This window comes from Cupressus sempervirens, chromosome 9, assembly GCF_028749045.1.
Source record: "Cupressus sempervirens isolate cs-2001-9-10 chromosome 9, ASM2874904v1, whole genome shotgun sequence".
Taxonomy (NCBI): domain Eukaryota; kingdom Viridiplantae; phylum Streptophyta; class Pinopsida; order Cupressales; family Cupressaceae; genus Cupressus; species Cupressus sempervirens.
In genome coordinates, this window is record NC_143126.1 from 474,829,740 (window position 1) to 474,848,946 (window position 19,207).

At 32.4% G+C, this 19,207-nt stretch overlaps 1 protein-coding gene and 1 pseudogene across 1 annotated transcript; one reads left to right on the forward strand and one right to left on the reverse strand.

Moving 5' to 3' along the window:
• Nucleotides 1-363: 363 nt before the first annotated feature.
• Nucleotides 364-1,270, forward strand: LOC149539382 (G-type lectin S-receptor-like serine/threonine-protein kinase At2g19130). The gene is made up of 2 exons (XM_089802561.1): nt 364-664; nt 738-1,270. Exons 1-2 carry the CDS (start codon nt 364-366, stop codon nt 1,268-1,270), a joined length of 834 nt encoding a protein of 277 aa, XP_089658687.1.
• Nucleotides 1,271-1,668: 398 nt separating this feature from the next.
• Nucleotides 1,669-19,207, reverse strand: part of LOC149539383 (uncharacterized) — a 117,498-nt pseudogene continuing 99,959 nt past the window's right edge.

Consider the following 19,207-nt stretch of genomic DNA (forward strand, 5'->3'; position numbering starts at 1 on the left):
TTACTTGTAATTTTGGTGTCAATAATTGAAAGTGTCTTGTACTGGTATTATAGAAGTGCAGTATGTTGACATTGCTTTGAAATTAAGACATAAGGAAACGTGTACAATCAATGCTGCAATATTCATCCCGATAATTTAAAAAGTCATCCGCAATATCTTGTCAGATTTCTTTCAGCTTTAGTAAATTTTAACTCTCAACCTTGTCAGAATGCAACACAGCAATTAGTTTATGACAACCTGTATTGCCATCATTCGTGCTCCTATCATGGTCCTCCACGACATCTATGCTAGAAGAACATTCATGTTCCGAACTTCTTACTTTAAAGCGCGGGGTAGGTTCGATCAATCGCTCAAAATTTGGCGATGAATGAGAAGCGGGCAAAATCCCGGTTAAGACTTGCTTTTGCAGTTGCTGCGTTTATTCAATTGAGTAATTATTGTGCAACAGTAGTCCAGGCCGGAGACACTCTTTCCTTGGGCGCCTCGCTGGGTGGAAATCAGAGATTGATTTCAAAGAATGGCACATTTGAATTGGGATTCTTCAGCCCAAATGGAACCAAAAACTGGTATATTGGAGTCTGGTACGCCAATATCCCACAGCAGATGATCGTTTGGGTGGGCAACAGAGAGACTATAGGTAAATTGGATCTGTTGGACGCAGAGGGTGCGTCTATTTGGTCGGTCAACATATCTGAAACTGTGTGGCAGAGTTTAGACAATCCGACAAATGAGATTAGGGGAACAGCAAAAGCTGGTGTCTTGGAAAAGCTCGTTGGATCCTGCTCCTGGGCTTTTCTCCTTCCCGACGGATCCATCTGGCGCCGAACAATTTGTGCTAATATGGAATAACTCTGTTACGTATTGGGAGAGCGGAGTTTGGGATGGTAGAATTTTCTGTCATGTTCCAGAAATGTCAAGCAAAGGGTTTTTCAATATCAGCGTTGAAATCACCCGCTCTGGTATGTACGTCCGTTCAACACCGACGCATAAGATGCATGCGCCCATGCATTTCGTATTGACCAGGTGCGGAGATATTCGACTTGCTCTGTTCGATGGAAATAAGTGGAACATGTTCTGGTCTCTGCCCAGAGACGAATGCGTCGTGTATGGCCTCTGTGGCGCTTTCGGTATCTGTAACTCTAACAATTTTCAGTTCTGCAGCTGTGTAAATGGCTTCACACCCAGAGACAGTGAAGCCTGGAATTCACGGGAGTGGTGGTCAAGTGGCTGTGTTCTCAAGAGCCCCTTGAATTGCTGTTGGAATAATTAAGAGCCTGGTCTTCAAGTCACTAGTTTGTTGCACCAAATCTGTTGTTTTATTTAGGAATTGACTCCTGTTTCTTATTTTCTAGCCATCAGTTTTGTAGAATTGCAGTTAACTCCACCACATGTGTGCACAATTGAATTTGTCTCTAAACACATGGCAAGGTTGTTAAGTGTTAGTGCTGTCATATTACACGATCCACATATATGCTCTAAACTCCTTGTTTATAGCTGGAAGCCCTCTATTTATAGAAGCTATCTAATTTGTATTTTTTGTGCAACAGATTAATAAAATAGTCTTGTTATCTGCTGTCACCTATTTTTTTGTTTTCTAACTTTCAATATAGTATCAGAGCAAGGTTTCGTCTCAAGGGCTGTGATTTAGTTATTTGCTCTGATATATAGCTATATCAGAACGTCTATGATTTTCTTGTTGCAGCTTGAGGAAGTGAAATTCTGCCCAACTTCACATGTGCCTTTCCATCTGGATAGAATGGCTCTGAGGCCCGCATCACTGAAGCTTTTTCTCTCAGGCCAGATACCTGTATCAATCACGCCCACGATATCTTGGCCATAATCAGAGTGATTCCACAAGAATGCAAAGGAGCCGGAAAGGCCCAAAAATTTAGGTAAAGGAGTGCTATCTAGCTGATGAAGAGAGGACAGAAGTATGGCTAAACACCCATCTATTCTCTGCATGGCTTCAGCCTCCAGGCGGTTCAACGTCGCCGAAAAGCCGTGCAAAACAGTATCACGAGGAAAGCATATAGCAACTTCCCTTATGGCCAGATCTGCCGAAGCATTGCGGCATACCAGTGATGGTGTGAAGTAAAATGGTTGGGTTTTACCGATGTTGCCACACGAACAATGTAAGCTTCTCTTAAAGACTTCATTTGCACAAGTACACAATGAAATTTCAAAATGGGAGCCCAAGATTAGAAAGAAAGAGGCATTGTTTGAAGTGTTTATACTCTCCATCTGAAGAAAGATCAGAAAAGTGCTGAAAATCATAGTAAGAAAAGATATTGATGTTTCTGAAATACTTATAATAATTCTTGGGTAGTTTGGACTTTATGTTGGCTCTTCAATCTATGTTCTTTTATTGAAGTTGAGTGTCTAGGTATAGAAATAGTTGTGAGATGGTATATTAAAGTTTGTTGTTGCTACCACACAATGAAGATGACATGGGATGTAAGTGTATGGATTGGTAGTAAGTGGATGTGCCTATCTAAATGTGAAGGCTATGTAATTTGGTTTTTTGTGTGCAGCTAGATCAATATGAATATTGAAAGTTATATTTTCTTGTGATCTACTATCACCATTTTTGTTAATTCATAGTTTTAATTTTCAATATGGTATTAGAGCCCTTGTGATTCTTGGGCAGTGCTGGCTTTTCTTTGTATGAAATTCCAATCATTGCAGCAAAGATAAATTTTCTTGAGCAGCATTCAATCAATTCATAGCCCGTTTGTGGGCATAGTTTGCTATATGAATAACTAATTTTGGTAGGGTTTGAAGGACCTATGGAGAAAGTGAGATGCCAGTTTTCTTTCTTCCAAGTTTGCATTGGCAGATAAAGGTTAACACTTATTCGGCAAGGATGAGGCTTTTGACATACAACATGTTGTCCTCCTATCACATTAGAGGGGTGAGAATTGGAATTTCAAGTTGAAAAATTTGTAACAAAATAGGTTAGATGATGCAGCTAGGAAGTTGAATGTAAATGATCTCCCAAAACAAGTGGAGCCAACAATGCTAGAGAATCATGATTTTATGCAATGACTTCATCATGCTCTTCTTGAGTTGCATTTAGAAGTAGGGGCGCTTATCTATCTAGAGACTGGAAGGAGATTTCCAGTTACCAAGGCCATCCCAAACATGTTGCTTAGTGAAGATGAGGTGTAAGAGTTTAGTTTAATTATCAAATTTGTATTAGGACAACAGTGTGAATTAAATTTCGTAAATTCAATTCATAGTCAATAAGTTGAAGATTCTATGCCTCTTAAGATCATTAGCTTACATTGGATATTAACAAGGGGAAAAGTAATAGGGCTGAAATAGTTATGGATGGTATCTTTAGAAGTTTCTTTTGTTTGACATATTGATGAACCATGTATCTAAAATATATTCCTAGAGAACTAGCGAGCACAACGACTGGGTACCTATGTGATTTGGTAGATGGATTATTTTTCATATGGACTCAATATTAGTGTGCATGAAAAAAATATTATAGTTGGTTTCCCTATCATTGGATCAATGGTTTTGTAAAGTTTGAAGGGTTTGTGGTAATCCAAAACCACTTGTTTAAGTAAATCTATTGAATGGTTTGTGGTTAGCCAAAACAACTTATTTAGGTGAAAAACCTAAAAGTCTTGAAGGGTTTGTGGTAATTTGGAACCATATATTTAGGTGAAAAACCTAAAGTCTTGAAGGGATTGTGGTAAACTAAAACCACTTGTTTGGGTGAAAGATCCTAAAGCATTTTTGGAAGAGTTTGTGGTAAGTCAAAACCACTTGTTTGGGTGCAAATTTTTTAAAAAGGTTTGTGGTAAGCCAAAACCACTTGTTTCGGTGAAAAGACCTAAAGAAAGGGAAACAAAATTTTATGTTATAAATGGGTACCTAATAAGGCTCAATGCCAGGACCTATTCTATTTGAATTTCTTATTGTAATTTATTCCACATAAAGAGTCTTTAGTGGTAGAAATTAAGGGAGGGAGTTGGAATAATGAAGAGCCTAGTCTCCATGTCACTAGTTTGTTGCACCAAATTTGTATTTCTGTTTAGCAATTGACTCATGTTCCCTATTCTCTAGCCATCAATTTCATAGAACTATAGTTAACTCCACCACATGTGTGCATAATTGAATTTGTCTCCAAACACATGGCAAGGTTGTTAAGTTAACTGTTAGTGCTATCACATTACACGATCCACATGTATGCTCTAAACTCCTTGTCTGTAGCTAGAAGTCCTCTATGTATAGAGGCTATCTAATTTGTATTTTTTGTCCAGCATATTAATAAAATAGTCTTGCTTTTTGTTGTCACCTATTTCTTTGTTTTCTAATTTTCAATGATTGCAACAGTGAAAAATTCATGAACTCCAATGCAACATCATCTAATGATTATGATTCTTCATTCACAACACCCAAAAAGATGGATTACGAGAATGCATGTCTCAGCAACTACTCTTGCATTGGTTACGCTTTCAATTCACCAAATTTAGTCCACAACTCTGTGTTGACCATACTCCAAAAGATGGCAAAGTTATTAGATGGAAAAGTATTATCCATACACTAAAGTCAGCAAAGTTTTGAAACACATAAACATTTTTGAAAAGGTGGTGAAGGCAAGTTTAAATACATAAATTACATGGCACAAAACGTAATGCAAAGGTAGCAAGGAAAAAAGACAAGGGAGTACATGGCAAGCATATTGGTGTGGTATTAAAATCAGCATGATTATACATTGTATGTAGCATTTAATAGAGACTACTGCATGAAAAAGGGAACTCACCAAGTGTAAGGATCTGATGGTGGACTTGAAAGAAAAGTTAAAACAAATTTTGGTTGTGGGAATTTTGATAGACCATTTTTAACTCTATGGATTTTATTGTGAAGTATTTCCTTGTCTTCTGTTCAAGTCTATAAACTTTTTATTACATTCCATTACTCTGCATGAAGAAAGTTTCTCTTGGTTCTCTGTGTGAAACTTTTTGAAAAGATCTTTTGTGAAGTCAAAAAAAAATTTATCAATGAAGCCATGAATTCAAATTGCTCTATAAATATGAAGGACCTTGCCATTTTTATGAAAAATTTCTTATAAAGATTCTTGTGTGGTTTTTGGCATATGGGTTATTGTGAAGAAAAGGTTTGTCTTGGCACTGCAATTTTTGGATTTATGTTTTAAATTGTTTCAAGTATTGTTCAAATACTGACATTTTATGCTTCACCTATGATTACATGTCTAAGGGTTTTCAGAGGCATAATGAAAGGCTTCAAAACTATGATAAGGTTTTTTGGAGGCATAACACAATTTTTCAAAACTATGATAAGGATTTTTGAAAATAGAGAATGATGGAGATAAAAAAGAAAAAAGTGGCTTTAGGTATGACTGCATTTTTGACAAGAAGATGTAAGGTTGAAATTTTTTGAATTTCTTCAATAAAGGAATAATGTTTTTGGAAAGATTTCAAAAGGAATTCGGATTGCTTTCTAGTTAGTTGATTTTGTTTGAAAAATGATTGCTCAGCTTAGAATTTTTGAAGAAAAATGAGTTGAATGAAAGTGTGAAATTTATCTTTTTTTAGTCAGTTTCAAAATAGAAATAAAATACAGTCAGTTTTGTAAAAATGGATTCAATAAGCAAGTAAGGTTTTTTTTTCTCTTTCAAATGGAGATTCTCTATTTGTCTTCTTGTGTAAGGATATGGAAGTTTTTCCTTCTTTATATCCAGTATCAAATTTTGAAAAGAAGTCTCCCTTTCAAATCGAGCATTATTTTTTTTAAGAGTTTCATTTGTTTCAAATGGAAATTGTTTTGAAAAGTTTGAAAGGAAAGTGTGAAGTTATACTTGCATAGTTTGTTGTTTATATGATTGATATTTCAAAGGGCATGAATAAATTTGATACATAACTAAAAAGTTGTCTTTAAACCAACATTTCATAAGAGCATTTTGTTGAATGGCCCTAACTAGTTCAGTTTGTTTTTTACAACTGATTATATTCAAATCTCATCTCTATTTAAAGAGATTATTGTAAAATTTGAATAGATAAGTGTAATACAGTGATGTAGCATAGAGACATATATCTTGAAATTGTAAGATTGACATAAAGGATTGATTATAAACTTATTTGCATGTATAGGTGTATAGTATATTGCATACAGTTATATGTGCATATAAGGTTGTAATTCAATTAAAAGGAAATAGAGTTGAATCCATGAGCAGTTGTTACTACTGATTGTAAAAGAGTTGAATCACAAAAAAGATCATAGGTTCATGGAGTGATTTTTCTCCCTATCATGAATCCTTTTTGAGGAATTTTGAGGGTTTCCCACTGGGAAAAATACATATCTCTATCTTCTATGAGTTCATGCTTTTCATATTCATGCATGGTGAATGATATTTATTTAAATAATTTTTGAATGCATTTAGTCTATGAAACTTTAAAGTTATAATCTGCAAATTGATTTAGTAAAATTATTAAGTTCTAATTAACACCCCCCCCAACCAAAACTCTAATACTTCCAACAAGTGGTATCAGAGCATAGGATTCCTTTTACGAATTGTTCTAGGGATTTTTATGGGAAGTTATGGCACAAGCTGTAGGGGCTTCCCTTAACTGGGCTTCACTATTTGATGGTAATGGAGTGAACCCACAATAGTAGGTTACACTTTTTCGGAGGAAGAAATTCCTCCAAAAAAGCGCGGACCCAAAAAATTAACCGTAGAGTTTTGATAGAAACTTATTTTAAAAGTTTCGATTGAAAATAATTACTTTCGATCGAAAGTAACTTTCGATCGAAACTAACTGCTCTGAAAAGTTTCGTTTGAAACTTAAGCCAAGTTTCGATCGAAACTTGGAACACGGGTTTCTCTGCAGGTTTTAAAGTTTTGATGGAAACTTGACTTAAGTTTCGATCGAAACTTTAAAACCTATTAGCATAAATAGGGGCGCGACTGGATTCTCTCCTCATTATTTCGATCGAAAGTTGGAGAGAGACCAACATCCGCCTTATCAACCGTCTGAAAAAGGTATGAAACATTTGTTTTTTTCCCTTTTTTTATTGTTTTAGTTAAAATTTATTTGTTTTTTTGTATATTTTATTGTTTTTTATATATGTTTCTTTGTATATTTTATTTTACTATTCATGCTTAAGCCTCTAATGTCATTGTGAATCTCTAAATGCACAAATAAGATTTTTTTAAAGATAAATTTTCATCTATATTAGATCTAAATATATAATATTATCTTTTAATTTAAAGTTTATTTAAAAATTTATTATTTTAGATGTTTTGAAATGTATTTAATTTATGTATTTATTACAATGTTGAATGATTAGATTAGATGTAAATTCATTGTTTATGTTACATTTAATTTTACAAATAAATATAATTTTGACTTAGAACCATATAACCTTGACCTAGAACCATATAACCTTGACCTAAATTCATTATTTAAGCTATAATATCGACCTAAACATATAGTTATGTACGATAAAACCCTAAACATATATAACTAAGTACTTAATCACATAACAACTCGCCAAGGGATCCAAACAAAAAACTTCTAGTACTATTTAAAATGATTTTACTTAAATTGTATTGTACTTTGTTTCATGGATCAAAAATGGATGATGTAAACTATTTTATAAATGTATATTCTTTCAACCTTTCATACCCTGTGACATGTACAATGGATGATTGTGCATTCTAAATTAATTTGCCAAGTGGCATTTGGAACAAATGTATATAAATTATTTAAATGGATTGAACTGAAGTAGTTAATATTATTCCATGTGGATGTGTTATTTATTTTACTTTTAGTACTTATAATTATTTAAAAATGAAATATAAATGTGCTCATTAAGGAATTTGCAATCTCTTATGTTTTTTATAATTGTAAATTATTGTATGTATGTTATTGTTTGCTTAGTAAATTTTTTGATTAGTTCTTTGGATCCCTTGACTATGCCTCATTTAGAATTAACTATAATGTCAATTTGTAAATTGAATTTAAAAATAATCTAAGTATATAATTAACTATATAATTCAATCACATGTCTTAACTTGGGTCTAGATCCCAAATTAAATACATATATAAGAATGTCTAGATTAATTTGCATCTAGGTAAGAATATAAGATACATATACATACATAAGAACATATAACTTAGAATGTGTATGACCTAAATAATACATGTTACAACCTTTAATTAATAAAAGTTAATTATAAGAACATAACTTGATTAAATAATATACAAGTTACATAAAAAAATGTACATCATATAATCTAATGTTCATGTAAAGATTAAATATATTTAACTTAAATTTTAACTCTTAAGTTCCTTAATGCTAAACAGTAGCCCTAAATTATACTAAACCTAGTCATAATCCTAACTGCAAAACCCTAATCATAAATTATAACCCCTAATCTTAGATGCACACTTGAAACCATAAAACTTTCCTAAATCTCAATTTGAACCGTAGAGGTCTAAATGATAAACCCCAACATTAAATAGTAAATCATATTAATACTTGATCCTAACTTTAATTATATAAATTTATTAAAACTATGTGTTAAAAAACCATAATAAAATTTTTTATTGCTAATACAAATCCTATTCCTTAGAACCATACTTCTAGCAATGATCATGTACAAACATATAACCTATAATCATAAATGTTAAACCATGACCCTAAATTATACTAAACCCTAGAATCAAGATGTATGTAAACTAAGATCCTAAAATTTGTTAAATTTAAATGCTAAACTCTAATTCTAAAAGCTAGCTAGATATAAACTAATTTTAAGTACTAAACCATTATTCTAACCCTAATAATAAATTATGGTAAGTTCCCTTATACTAGATGATAAGCCCCAACCCTTATCCTAAATTATAAGCCCTAATCATAATCCTAGATCCATAAATTTAAACCCTGATGTACAAACCATAACCCTAAAAATAATACTAATACCAATGTCAACCCATATCCTAACCCTATAAATAATACTAATAGAAATGTAAACCCAATGTACCCTAACCCTAGAATCATAACTATAACCCTAAATCCTAAATGCTAAAGCCTACTTTACTAACCCTAATTGATAGACTATAATTTCTACTCAGGTACTTGGTCTCTGACCACATTATCGTAACCCTTTAATTGTGGTCTCAATCCTAAATCACAGCCCTAACCATAATCCTAACTCTAACCCTAAACCTAAAACTAAAATTTAATTATCCAAACCCTAACCCTAACCTCAAGATCTTAAAATTTAATTTCTAAACCCTTATATTATAAATGATAATTTACCCTAAATCAAAAGATCATATATATATATATATATATATATATATATATATATATATATATATATATATATATATATATATATATATATATATATATATATATATATATATATATATATATATATATATATATATATATATATATATATATATATATATAATCCATGCATATCATATCAAAAGAATCATATAGAAATGTCATTTACGACATGTCCATCATATCAAAATATCAAAAAATGAGTGATATCAAAGCATTATATATTAATATTTAACACTAAAATAAACTAACCCCTGGGTCAACCCTAAACCAAATTGAATATATCAAACTAGATTGAAAGGTAACCCTAGCCCTTAACTAATTAATATTATACTTATAAACCAAATTGAATTAAACCATGATCATAAACATGTAATTATATATCCCAAGTTAATAGTAGAAACCTTGAATTTAACCTTAAATCCTTTCCCCAACCATTAACAAAATTGAACCGTTACCCTAAGATTGAATTGAAACATTAATTCAATTTATTAACTCTTATCCTAATTGAAACCTAAGCATGTAAAACTAATCAAACAGTACAAACCAAATTGAACCCTAATCCTAAAACTAATTAAACATTGATATCAAGGTCTCAAAATGATACATCACATTATATATATGTACACAAATAGATCTATATATGCATATGTGTCATGATATGTATATTTGCACATATCATGTGCACACGTATGCATGTATATATACACATGTGCATGATAGATCTATATGTGCAAATATACATATCATGTACATGTATATACGCATCTCTCTCTCTCTCTCTCTCTCTCTCTCTCTCTCTCTCTTTATATATATATATATATATATATATATATATATATATATGCACATATTTAAACTTCGTGGACCTAAATTATACCTGACAAGTTTATGTGCACACATATGTCTAAAACCTTTGAACATTCAATCTAACTTAGATAGAAATATAACTTGCACACATGTAGTTCTTAAAAGGTCCTTGACTTACAAACATTATATATATAACAACATGTGTGTTTTAAATTTTAGTTTTCTTTTAAGGTATATGTTCATTTAAGTTTTAGGACTTTTATAAATATGTAGACATGTACGTGCATGTTTAATTTTATTAAAACAATTTAGATACAAGTTTTTTAATTTTGTCAAATTGTACATACATATATGTTAATATAAATTTCAAATTTACTAATGTCATACATTTTAATTTTAATTTTTAGGTTTACACATTATACACGCACCTACATACATTGACATGGGTGATCAACAACCTTTTATCCCTCCCGAGTAGCCTGTCCCCCTCAAGCAGCCTATACCCGAGCCCGAGCAGCCTATCTCAGGCCCTGAGCAATAGCCTATACCTGGGCCTAAGTAGCCTATCCCAGGCCCTGAGCAATAGCCTATCCCCCCTAAGTAGCATCATGTCCCCTGTGATCAGCTACCTATCCCACCTCATGAGCTCTATGATCGCACTAACCAGGAGATTCAAAGACTTCAGGAATCCTTGACTAGTGGCACATGCTCTAGTGTTTATAGTGGTACATGCCAAACTATCTTATGCAGCCTGGCATTTATTCGAGACGAGATTCATGGTGCTGGCCCATATTCTGCACATACTATATAGGTTGTCCTTGATAGTAAGAGACGAGAGGTCTCCTCTTGTCTTTCACTCCAGGAGGTGCAGGGCTTGGTGCCCAAAGATGTCCTGAAGAGGGAATGTTTCCCTCATTATCTTTCACAAAATTATGTGAAGGAGTATTCTCCTCTTAAGTTTACAAATCCACAGATGGCTGCATTGATATACCCACGCTTCCTTGCTTCCCATGGTCCTTATCCAAATAACGACCAAATTCCACTCTATTTTGCTCGACAGCTTTATGCAGAGGTTTTCTTACACAGGGTGGTGAACTACATAGATTTACCAAGATATTTAGGATAGGGGCCTGGTAGATTGGCTGATAGGCAGCCAGGTCGTCCCCCACTGGCACATAGATCGACTGTCGGAGAGAGGGCACCTGCTATTTCCATTGTGTTAGGTCCATCAGCTGATGAGGCCATGCGTAGCACTCAGTTATGTGGGGTCCTTTAGCGAGTTGGAGAGATTGCAGAATCTGTCAGAGTGATGAGGTTGGTCAGTATTTGATGTCTCATCGGCATTCCAGATCATTATCCTATCCTTCATCTTGAGGAGACTTGTACAGTGCAGCAGGCATCCCTTCAGTGGCTAGCTTAGAGGGTCTCATTGGAGTGTTGGCACGAGATACTATGATTGGTCTGGCTAAGGATTTATTAGATACATATGGATTTGTATCAGAGCATCTTGGCATACCCATATCAGATGTTCAAGGTCGTGTCCATAGTACTACCAGGACACATCCTCAACCATATTCCTCTCATCGATCATTTAGTGGTCATGGTGGTAGTGCACATGATGATCCATCTACTGACCACTCTTTTGCTCCAGAGAGACATTTACATACCATAGACCCTTCAGCCAGTGTTACAGTGCAGGCTCAGAGTTCAGATGTGGGCCTTGATGATGTTGACTCGAGCTTGTCGACCACAGGATGAATGGATTTGTTGACACGTGATGATTCTACTTCTATGCCATCTCATGTACATAGTCCACTTGGCTCATCATTATTAGGACATGTGCCAGTCACCAGCCATGGGGCCCGCGTAGATGCAAAGATTGAGCTTGATGCAACATAGCGAAATCTGGATGCATTAATGGGCACGATCGATGCTAGGCAGTCCGAGTATTATCAGATACCACCATCTACACAGGTAAAAAAAATTTTGTTCATGTTAAAATTTCAATCATTTCAAACTAATTTAATTTATACATGTGCATGTGTGCACATGTATGTATATCATGCACATAGATTCAAATGTAATCATGTAGAGAAATTTTAATTTGATGTGTTGCACGTGCACATGTACAATGTAGGGGACATGCCTATTTTTACTCTAGTTTTGATGCCAGATCGTGTACGTCGTCGAGACTCATTGGATGATGTCAGTAGTGGACAGGTAATGTTTATTTATGTTTTGATTAAATGCACATACATATATTTCAATATCACTTTCTCTTGATTAAATGTATGTATGTATTGATATCACTTTCTCTTGAATTTATATATAGGGGTCAACACATCCTAGTGAGCACCTTGATACTAGTCAGTCTTCAGAGTGTGTTGTGAGGAGGCATGGCGATGATAGTCCTGCACCTGATGATCTATAGTTTTTTTAATCTAGATGATTTGTTGTAGACTTTCATCCAGAGAGACATTCATATATATTAGATAGACACTTTATATACACACATTATGCATGTTATATTTATATTTGATTTGATATAGATGTACCTAGATTTACATGTCTACATGTGTACATGCTATTTATATTTGATATTATCTTATGATAGATCTCTAGATAGATACAGGTTTTTGTTATTTGTTCTCGAGATGATTGATACATGTTGCATTATGTTGTAGAATCTAATGTACATACTAGATCTAGATCTAGTATATTATAAATTGTTTCTATCTAAGATATGAAAGTAATTTATTTAGATATGTACGTGCATGTTTAATATATTGAATAAATTTATATATATATATATATATATATATATATATATATATATATATATATATATATAAATAGTTCGTGTAATTTAAATGTTTGGTAATATATCACATGTATTAAATGTTAAAGTATCAGGTAATTAGTTGTACATAATTCCTAACTCGAGTAAATCTATAGAACACATCCCTTTTATTTGTACACATATCCTAGAATTTTATCCCCTTAAGCCCAATGTTCTAAAATTCAAGTCCAACTTAAAACATGTACATGTTCAAAATTTAGTTTAAACAAATTGCAATTTGAACTTGAAAGCTCACATGTCAAGTAATTAGTTAAATCGAAAGCTCACATGTCCTAAAATTGAAAGCACATGTCCTAATTAGTTAAATTGAAAGTGTACATGTGTTCTAAAATTGACAAGTTAAGTGAAATAGAAGGTTAAATGAATTCAAGACATTGAGTTAAAAATGAAAGAGTGAAAGTTCAATTTAGAAAATTAGTTATTGGACACCAAATTTCAAATTGATCAAATAATTGTTCAACCAAATTTGAAATAGTTTGAACCAAATTTCAAATTGTTCTTGAGTTACATTTCAAATTTTAATCATAGTGAAATTTTAATTCAAGTACACACATGTATCCTAGAATTTTATCCCCTTAAGCCCAATGTTCTAATTCAAGTCCAACTTAAAACATGTACATGTTCAAAATTTAGTTAAGCAAATCGCAATTTGAACTTGAAAGCTCACATGTCCTAAAATTGAAAGCTCACATGTCCTGAAATTGAAAGCACATGTCCTAATTAGTTAAATTGAAAGCATACATGTGTCCTAAAATTGACAAGTTAAGTGAAATATAAAGTTCAATATAATTAATTTTACAAACTCCTAATTTCATCCCCTTAAGACAGGTGGTGTTTGAATTTCTTTCCCTCAAGGTGCACATGTCAGGTAATTAGTGTACACACATACATATAAGTTCATAATTTCTATAATTAGTTACTTTAGAAAATTCAAAATGAAAGAGTAAAAGTTCAATTTAGAAAATTAGTTATTCCACCAAATTTCAAATTGATCGAATGATTGTTCAACCAAATTTCGAATAGTTTGAACCAAATTTCAAATTGTTCTTGAGTTACATTTCAAATTAGGACTTGTTTCTATCTCATATCAAGTGGATTAGCTTGTTCTTGGATGACATTTAATATTTTCTCATGATCATCAATATGGAGCCTCCACTTACGTATTCCAGGTCCTTTGACTGGATGAAGAGTTAGACCAGTGGCAATAACATGGTTACTATATTGATATACCTTATTGTTAGGTTGATAATCGGTGAAATGAATCCCATTTTTAAGTACTTTTATTTGCTTCAAATATGTTCCTTGCACAACAATAGAACCTGCACATGTACACATTTAAAAAATACATCAATCTTGAATTTAACTCAAAGAATTTGAATTCATTAAAAACATAGATACTTGACATACATATATACATAATTCAACTTTAATACTAACCTATGGGAAAAATAATTTCATCACTTATTTCAGTCTTTGTTAGCTTCTCTCTTTCCATGGTGCAACGTAATAAATAATAGCTAGCACTTTCTACATTTTTCGATTCTACTATGACTGCAAAAACATTTCCTACACAAACTTATATATGTCAAAATTTTGGATACACGTCATTTACATAAGTACATATATATAATAAAAATTAACCAAAATTATGAAAAATGTATACATGTACATGATCCAGGTATATATATAGTTCATACATACCAACTCTGATCAATCCTGAAATATGGTTATAATCACTAGAAATCAATGGAATATCATCATAGTTTTCGTCCTCAAACTCATTTGTATTAATAACATCTAGTGGCACCAAATTCCATTCACCCACATATCCAAGTTCTTGATTAATGCAACCACCATAGTCTCCATCAATACAATTAGGACAAAAACATGAGTATTGTCTTGTATACAATGACCACACATTACTATTTGGACTCATAACTGAATGCAAAGATCGTGTCTTCTCTACCCTCTTGCATGCATGCATTGATCTTCTATCAACACCTGAATGTGTACACAAGGTCCATAATTTAGTTAGAGATCATCTAAGGTAACATATTAAATATAAATTTAAGATTCAATTTAAAAATATGAACAAATTAATTTATATATACCTGATACCTCCAAAAACACTCTAAATGGTATGACTCGATTCGCTTGTGATGATGTGTTATCTATATTTGTTGGCACCGAAAAATGTGTTTTTCACCACTCAACCACATCATGAGCATTATTAATGTGATATCCTTTATAGTCCATTTGATACTTTCTTAAAGCACATTTGATACAAGCTCCTACACCATCATGCTCACCCTTTCCATGTCCACTCTCAAAAAAACTCCAAATGTGTGGTATATTAAGGTATCGATGATATCTACATAATGCATAAAATGGTCTAGCTGATTTAAATTGTGTTGCACATCCATCTGACCATACAAAATGTTTTTCTATTTTAATGTTTTTGTTTTTGAAATATTCAAAAAATGTCTTAAAACAATATTCCACAAAATGTGTGTCATGTTCTTTGTCATCACTAATATAAAAGTGATACTCTTTTTTAATGACTCGTGCTTTATTTTTACTTTCCACACCATCGAGATCAATTTGTGCATGTCGATAAGACACTTGAACCATAATAGTAACCTACTCTGTATAGTAGTATTCTACTTGAAGTTGTTTTTGAGATACAAAAGAGTAATTCTCTAGAAAGTCAACAACAGATAGAATTGTTCCAAGTGGGAAAGTTTCTCTTAGTGTTTGAAATTGTTCTGCTTGCCACTTAGCAAAAAATGCGTGGTGTTTATATGGTTGAATCAATTTACGAAAATTTGACATAAATTCTCCAGCCGATATCTCATCCTCTACATATTCTAACCTTGTTGATTCTTTTCCAGCTTTTGTTTCTGACTTTATGTACTTATATCTCTTACATTTTACCATCCTTGTCGTATTAGTATCTTCTTCTCTCAAAGGAAATTTAGTCAAGTTACCACATGTTTCACAAGTTCCTCTTATGCAATCTATTTTATGGACACAATCATTTGGTTTGTCACATAAGATTGATGTTATGAATTGACTCGATAGTTTAGGAAAAGTATTTTGAGAAGTTCCACCACTTTCTTCTATCATCTTTCAAAACCATTCATAGTACAGATCAAATTCAACATGATATCGATAACAACATGTTTCAAAAGATCTATTTATCTTCACAAAATAGGGCTTTAATCTTTCAAACATTGTTTGTCCAATCTTTATGTTAGGATTTAAATTACAAAATGAGAGATATAATTCATGTTGAGTGACATCCAACCAATGTTTTGTGTGTTGAATATATTCCTTAGGCCCAATCCTCTGCTTGATGATATCTCTTCTATTTGGTGAAGGACGAGTATTATCAATCCAAAATTGAATAACTAAGTTCTTAACTGTTTCCCCAATCATGTCAAATCGAGGAGCTCTACACATTAGTGCCCAAATGCCTTCTAGTGTACTATCATTCAAATTGTTTCTCCTTTTTAGATAATGTAGTATTGTCTTCCAACTATACCTGAAATGAGATGATAATGAAGAGATCTATCTATTTTGGGATGTTTTCTTAATTAAAATAGATGTCAGTATCACTCTTCATGCAATGGATTTATCTGCAAATCTATTTTTTTTCCCAATGGAATGTAACCCTTCCTTAACACTTTCTGTTGGGTGATGCGACACGCTCCCCTGCCCACAAGTGGTTAATTATGTGGTGTTCCATGTTCACTAACAATCATGGCTTTTGGTGCAACGGCAAATGGGCCCTACAATTGGTATCAGAGCCTAGTTTTGGCTTGGTCATGGGTTCAAATCTCCTCGGTGCCTTCCTGACCCGCGTAAGCACCTGGTATGCGTGTCGAGGGGGAGATTGTTGGGTGATGCGACACGCTCCCCTGCCCACAGGTGGTTAATTATGTGGTGTTCCATGTTCACTAACAGTCATAGCTTTTGGTGCAACGACAAATGGGCCCTACACTTTCAACAATATCTTTTTCTAGTTTAGAAGTCCTCATCTTTTTTATACTTGTATCTATACCCAATAGTCTTAGTGGCTCTTTTAATTCATCTTTGAGAAGTGAAATTTATAATAGTTGAGTTTTCTCCACTGTTGATATATTCTCAAATTGTGCAATTATTTCTTTAGAATTTTTATTCAATTTCCTCTTCGTAGTATGTGTAGGTTGATTAGAATATTCTCTCAATGTTTCCACATCCATTTCAATTAAATGATCTATGTTTCTATGATTAATTTTTCTCTTCAATCTTTGAGCTAAATTAACATTCTCATTTGTTGTTTGATCTCGGGCTGCACAAGAAAAAATGAAACAAAGTCTTAAGATACAATCTCTTTAGGGGACATATATGCATACATATATACATGTTTAAGTTGAGTGAAATATTATGTACTTGATTAAATTATCTAACCTTCAAATGGTCCTTCTTCAATATCCATTGCTTCATCTTCAATTTCCTCATGTCCAACATTTTCATCATCTACTAGAATTGCACGTGCACGATATAACAAATAAAATCAAGTAAGTTTATAAGTGGAAATATTGCTCACTAAATTTAAAAATTAAAGATATAAAGTTTGATAGAGACCTAGAATTCTAGAGAGATCTATATTATATACTTGCAAGAGATGCACATGTACCTGTTTGAACTTGGGATGAACCTTCTCTAATGTCGGTAGGTTGTCCTGGTTGACTACGTCCTAAATAAATTCATTTATTTAAATTTAATCATAATCTAATAAACCTTAATGGACTATAAATTATTAACATAATTGAATAAACAAGGTAATTCCCATGCTAAATAAATTCATAATTTAAATTTATTCATAATATAATATTTACCCTAAGGACTAATATGGACATAATTGAATAAACCCTAATCGCCTAAATATGAACATAATTTCAAATAAACTCTTAATATTAAGTTAATCTAGTAATGCTAATTTAAGATAAATATGCTATTCCTAATTGGATTTAAACCCTAATCCTAACTAAATAAACTAATTAAATACATTGGAAAATTTGACTATGTTTTTTGGAAAGTTATGATGGAAGCATTTATACATTCTTTAAATTTGAGAATGCGGGATTTTGTTATTACAAAGTATACTATCCCACTAGTAGTTCCTATTGATGCTAATGATAAATTACAATATGAATTGGATAAAAAGGCAAGATATGCTCTAATGTGTGGTCTTACTAAAGATGTGTTTGATAAAGTAGTCTATTGTAAATAAGAAAATGATATTTGGGAAAAGTTCGAAACTATTTATCAAGGAGATGAAAAGGTTAAAGAGTCCAAATTATTAACTCTCAAAACACATTTTGATAATTTGAAAATGAATGAAGATGAAAGTATTTTAGCATATTTCTTAAGAACTGATGAAGTAGTCAATGCTAGAAAAGGTCTTGGTGAAAAAAATGAAGAACATGACATACTTTCAAAAGTCATTAGGTTAGTTATACCTAAATTTGAAACTAAAATTTCTACTTTAGAAGAAAAGAAATTTTTTTTCTAAAATGACTCTACATTGGTTACAAGGAACCCTAACTGCATATGCAATGAGAATTAGCAATCAAGCTAGTTCTACATCAAAAGAGAAAGCCTTTAAGGCTGAAGAGAGTGATTCAAACTTAACAGATGCTCTAGATGCATTATTATTCAGGAAAATGAAAAAGAAATATAAAGGAAAACCAAAATGCTTCAATTGTGTTCATTTAGGACATTTTGCAGCAAAATGTCCAAATGTAAAACTTGAAGACTATGATGAGAGAACCGAAAAGTTTTCAAAAAGGAAACCTTGGAATCAAAACAAAATATTCAAGGATTTCAAAAATTAAATTCTTCTATCAAAAGAAGACTCAAATGAAGAGTCAAGTGATGCTGATGTAGAAGGGGAAAGGTTGTTCATAGCTGAAATAGCTAACACTCCTAAAACTAAATCTAGTGGATCGAAATCTTCATTTGATTTAGATGAAGAAATTGATCCTAAAGAAGAACTTTTCAAATCATTTCAAGAAATTAAAAGATTAAAGAAGTTAATTTCAAATCATGAGAATGAAAATAAAAGACTTCAAGAAGAGTTAGAAGAAGCAAACCAAATTATAGAAAATCAAAAAATTTTACTTGAAGATATGGATAAAAGACTAAATGATTTACAAT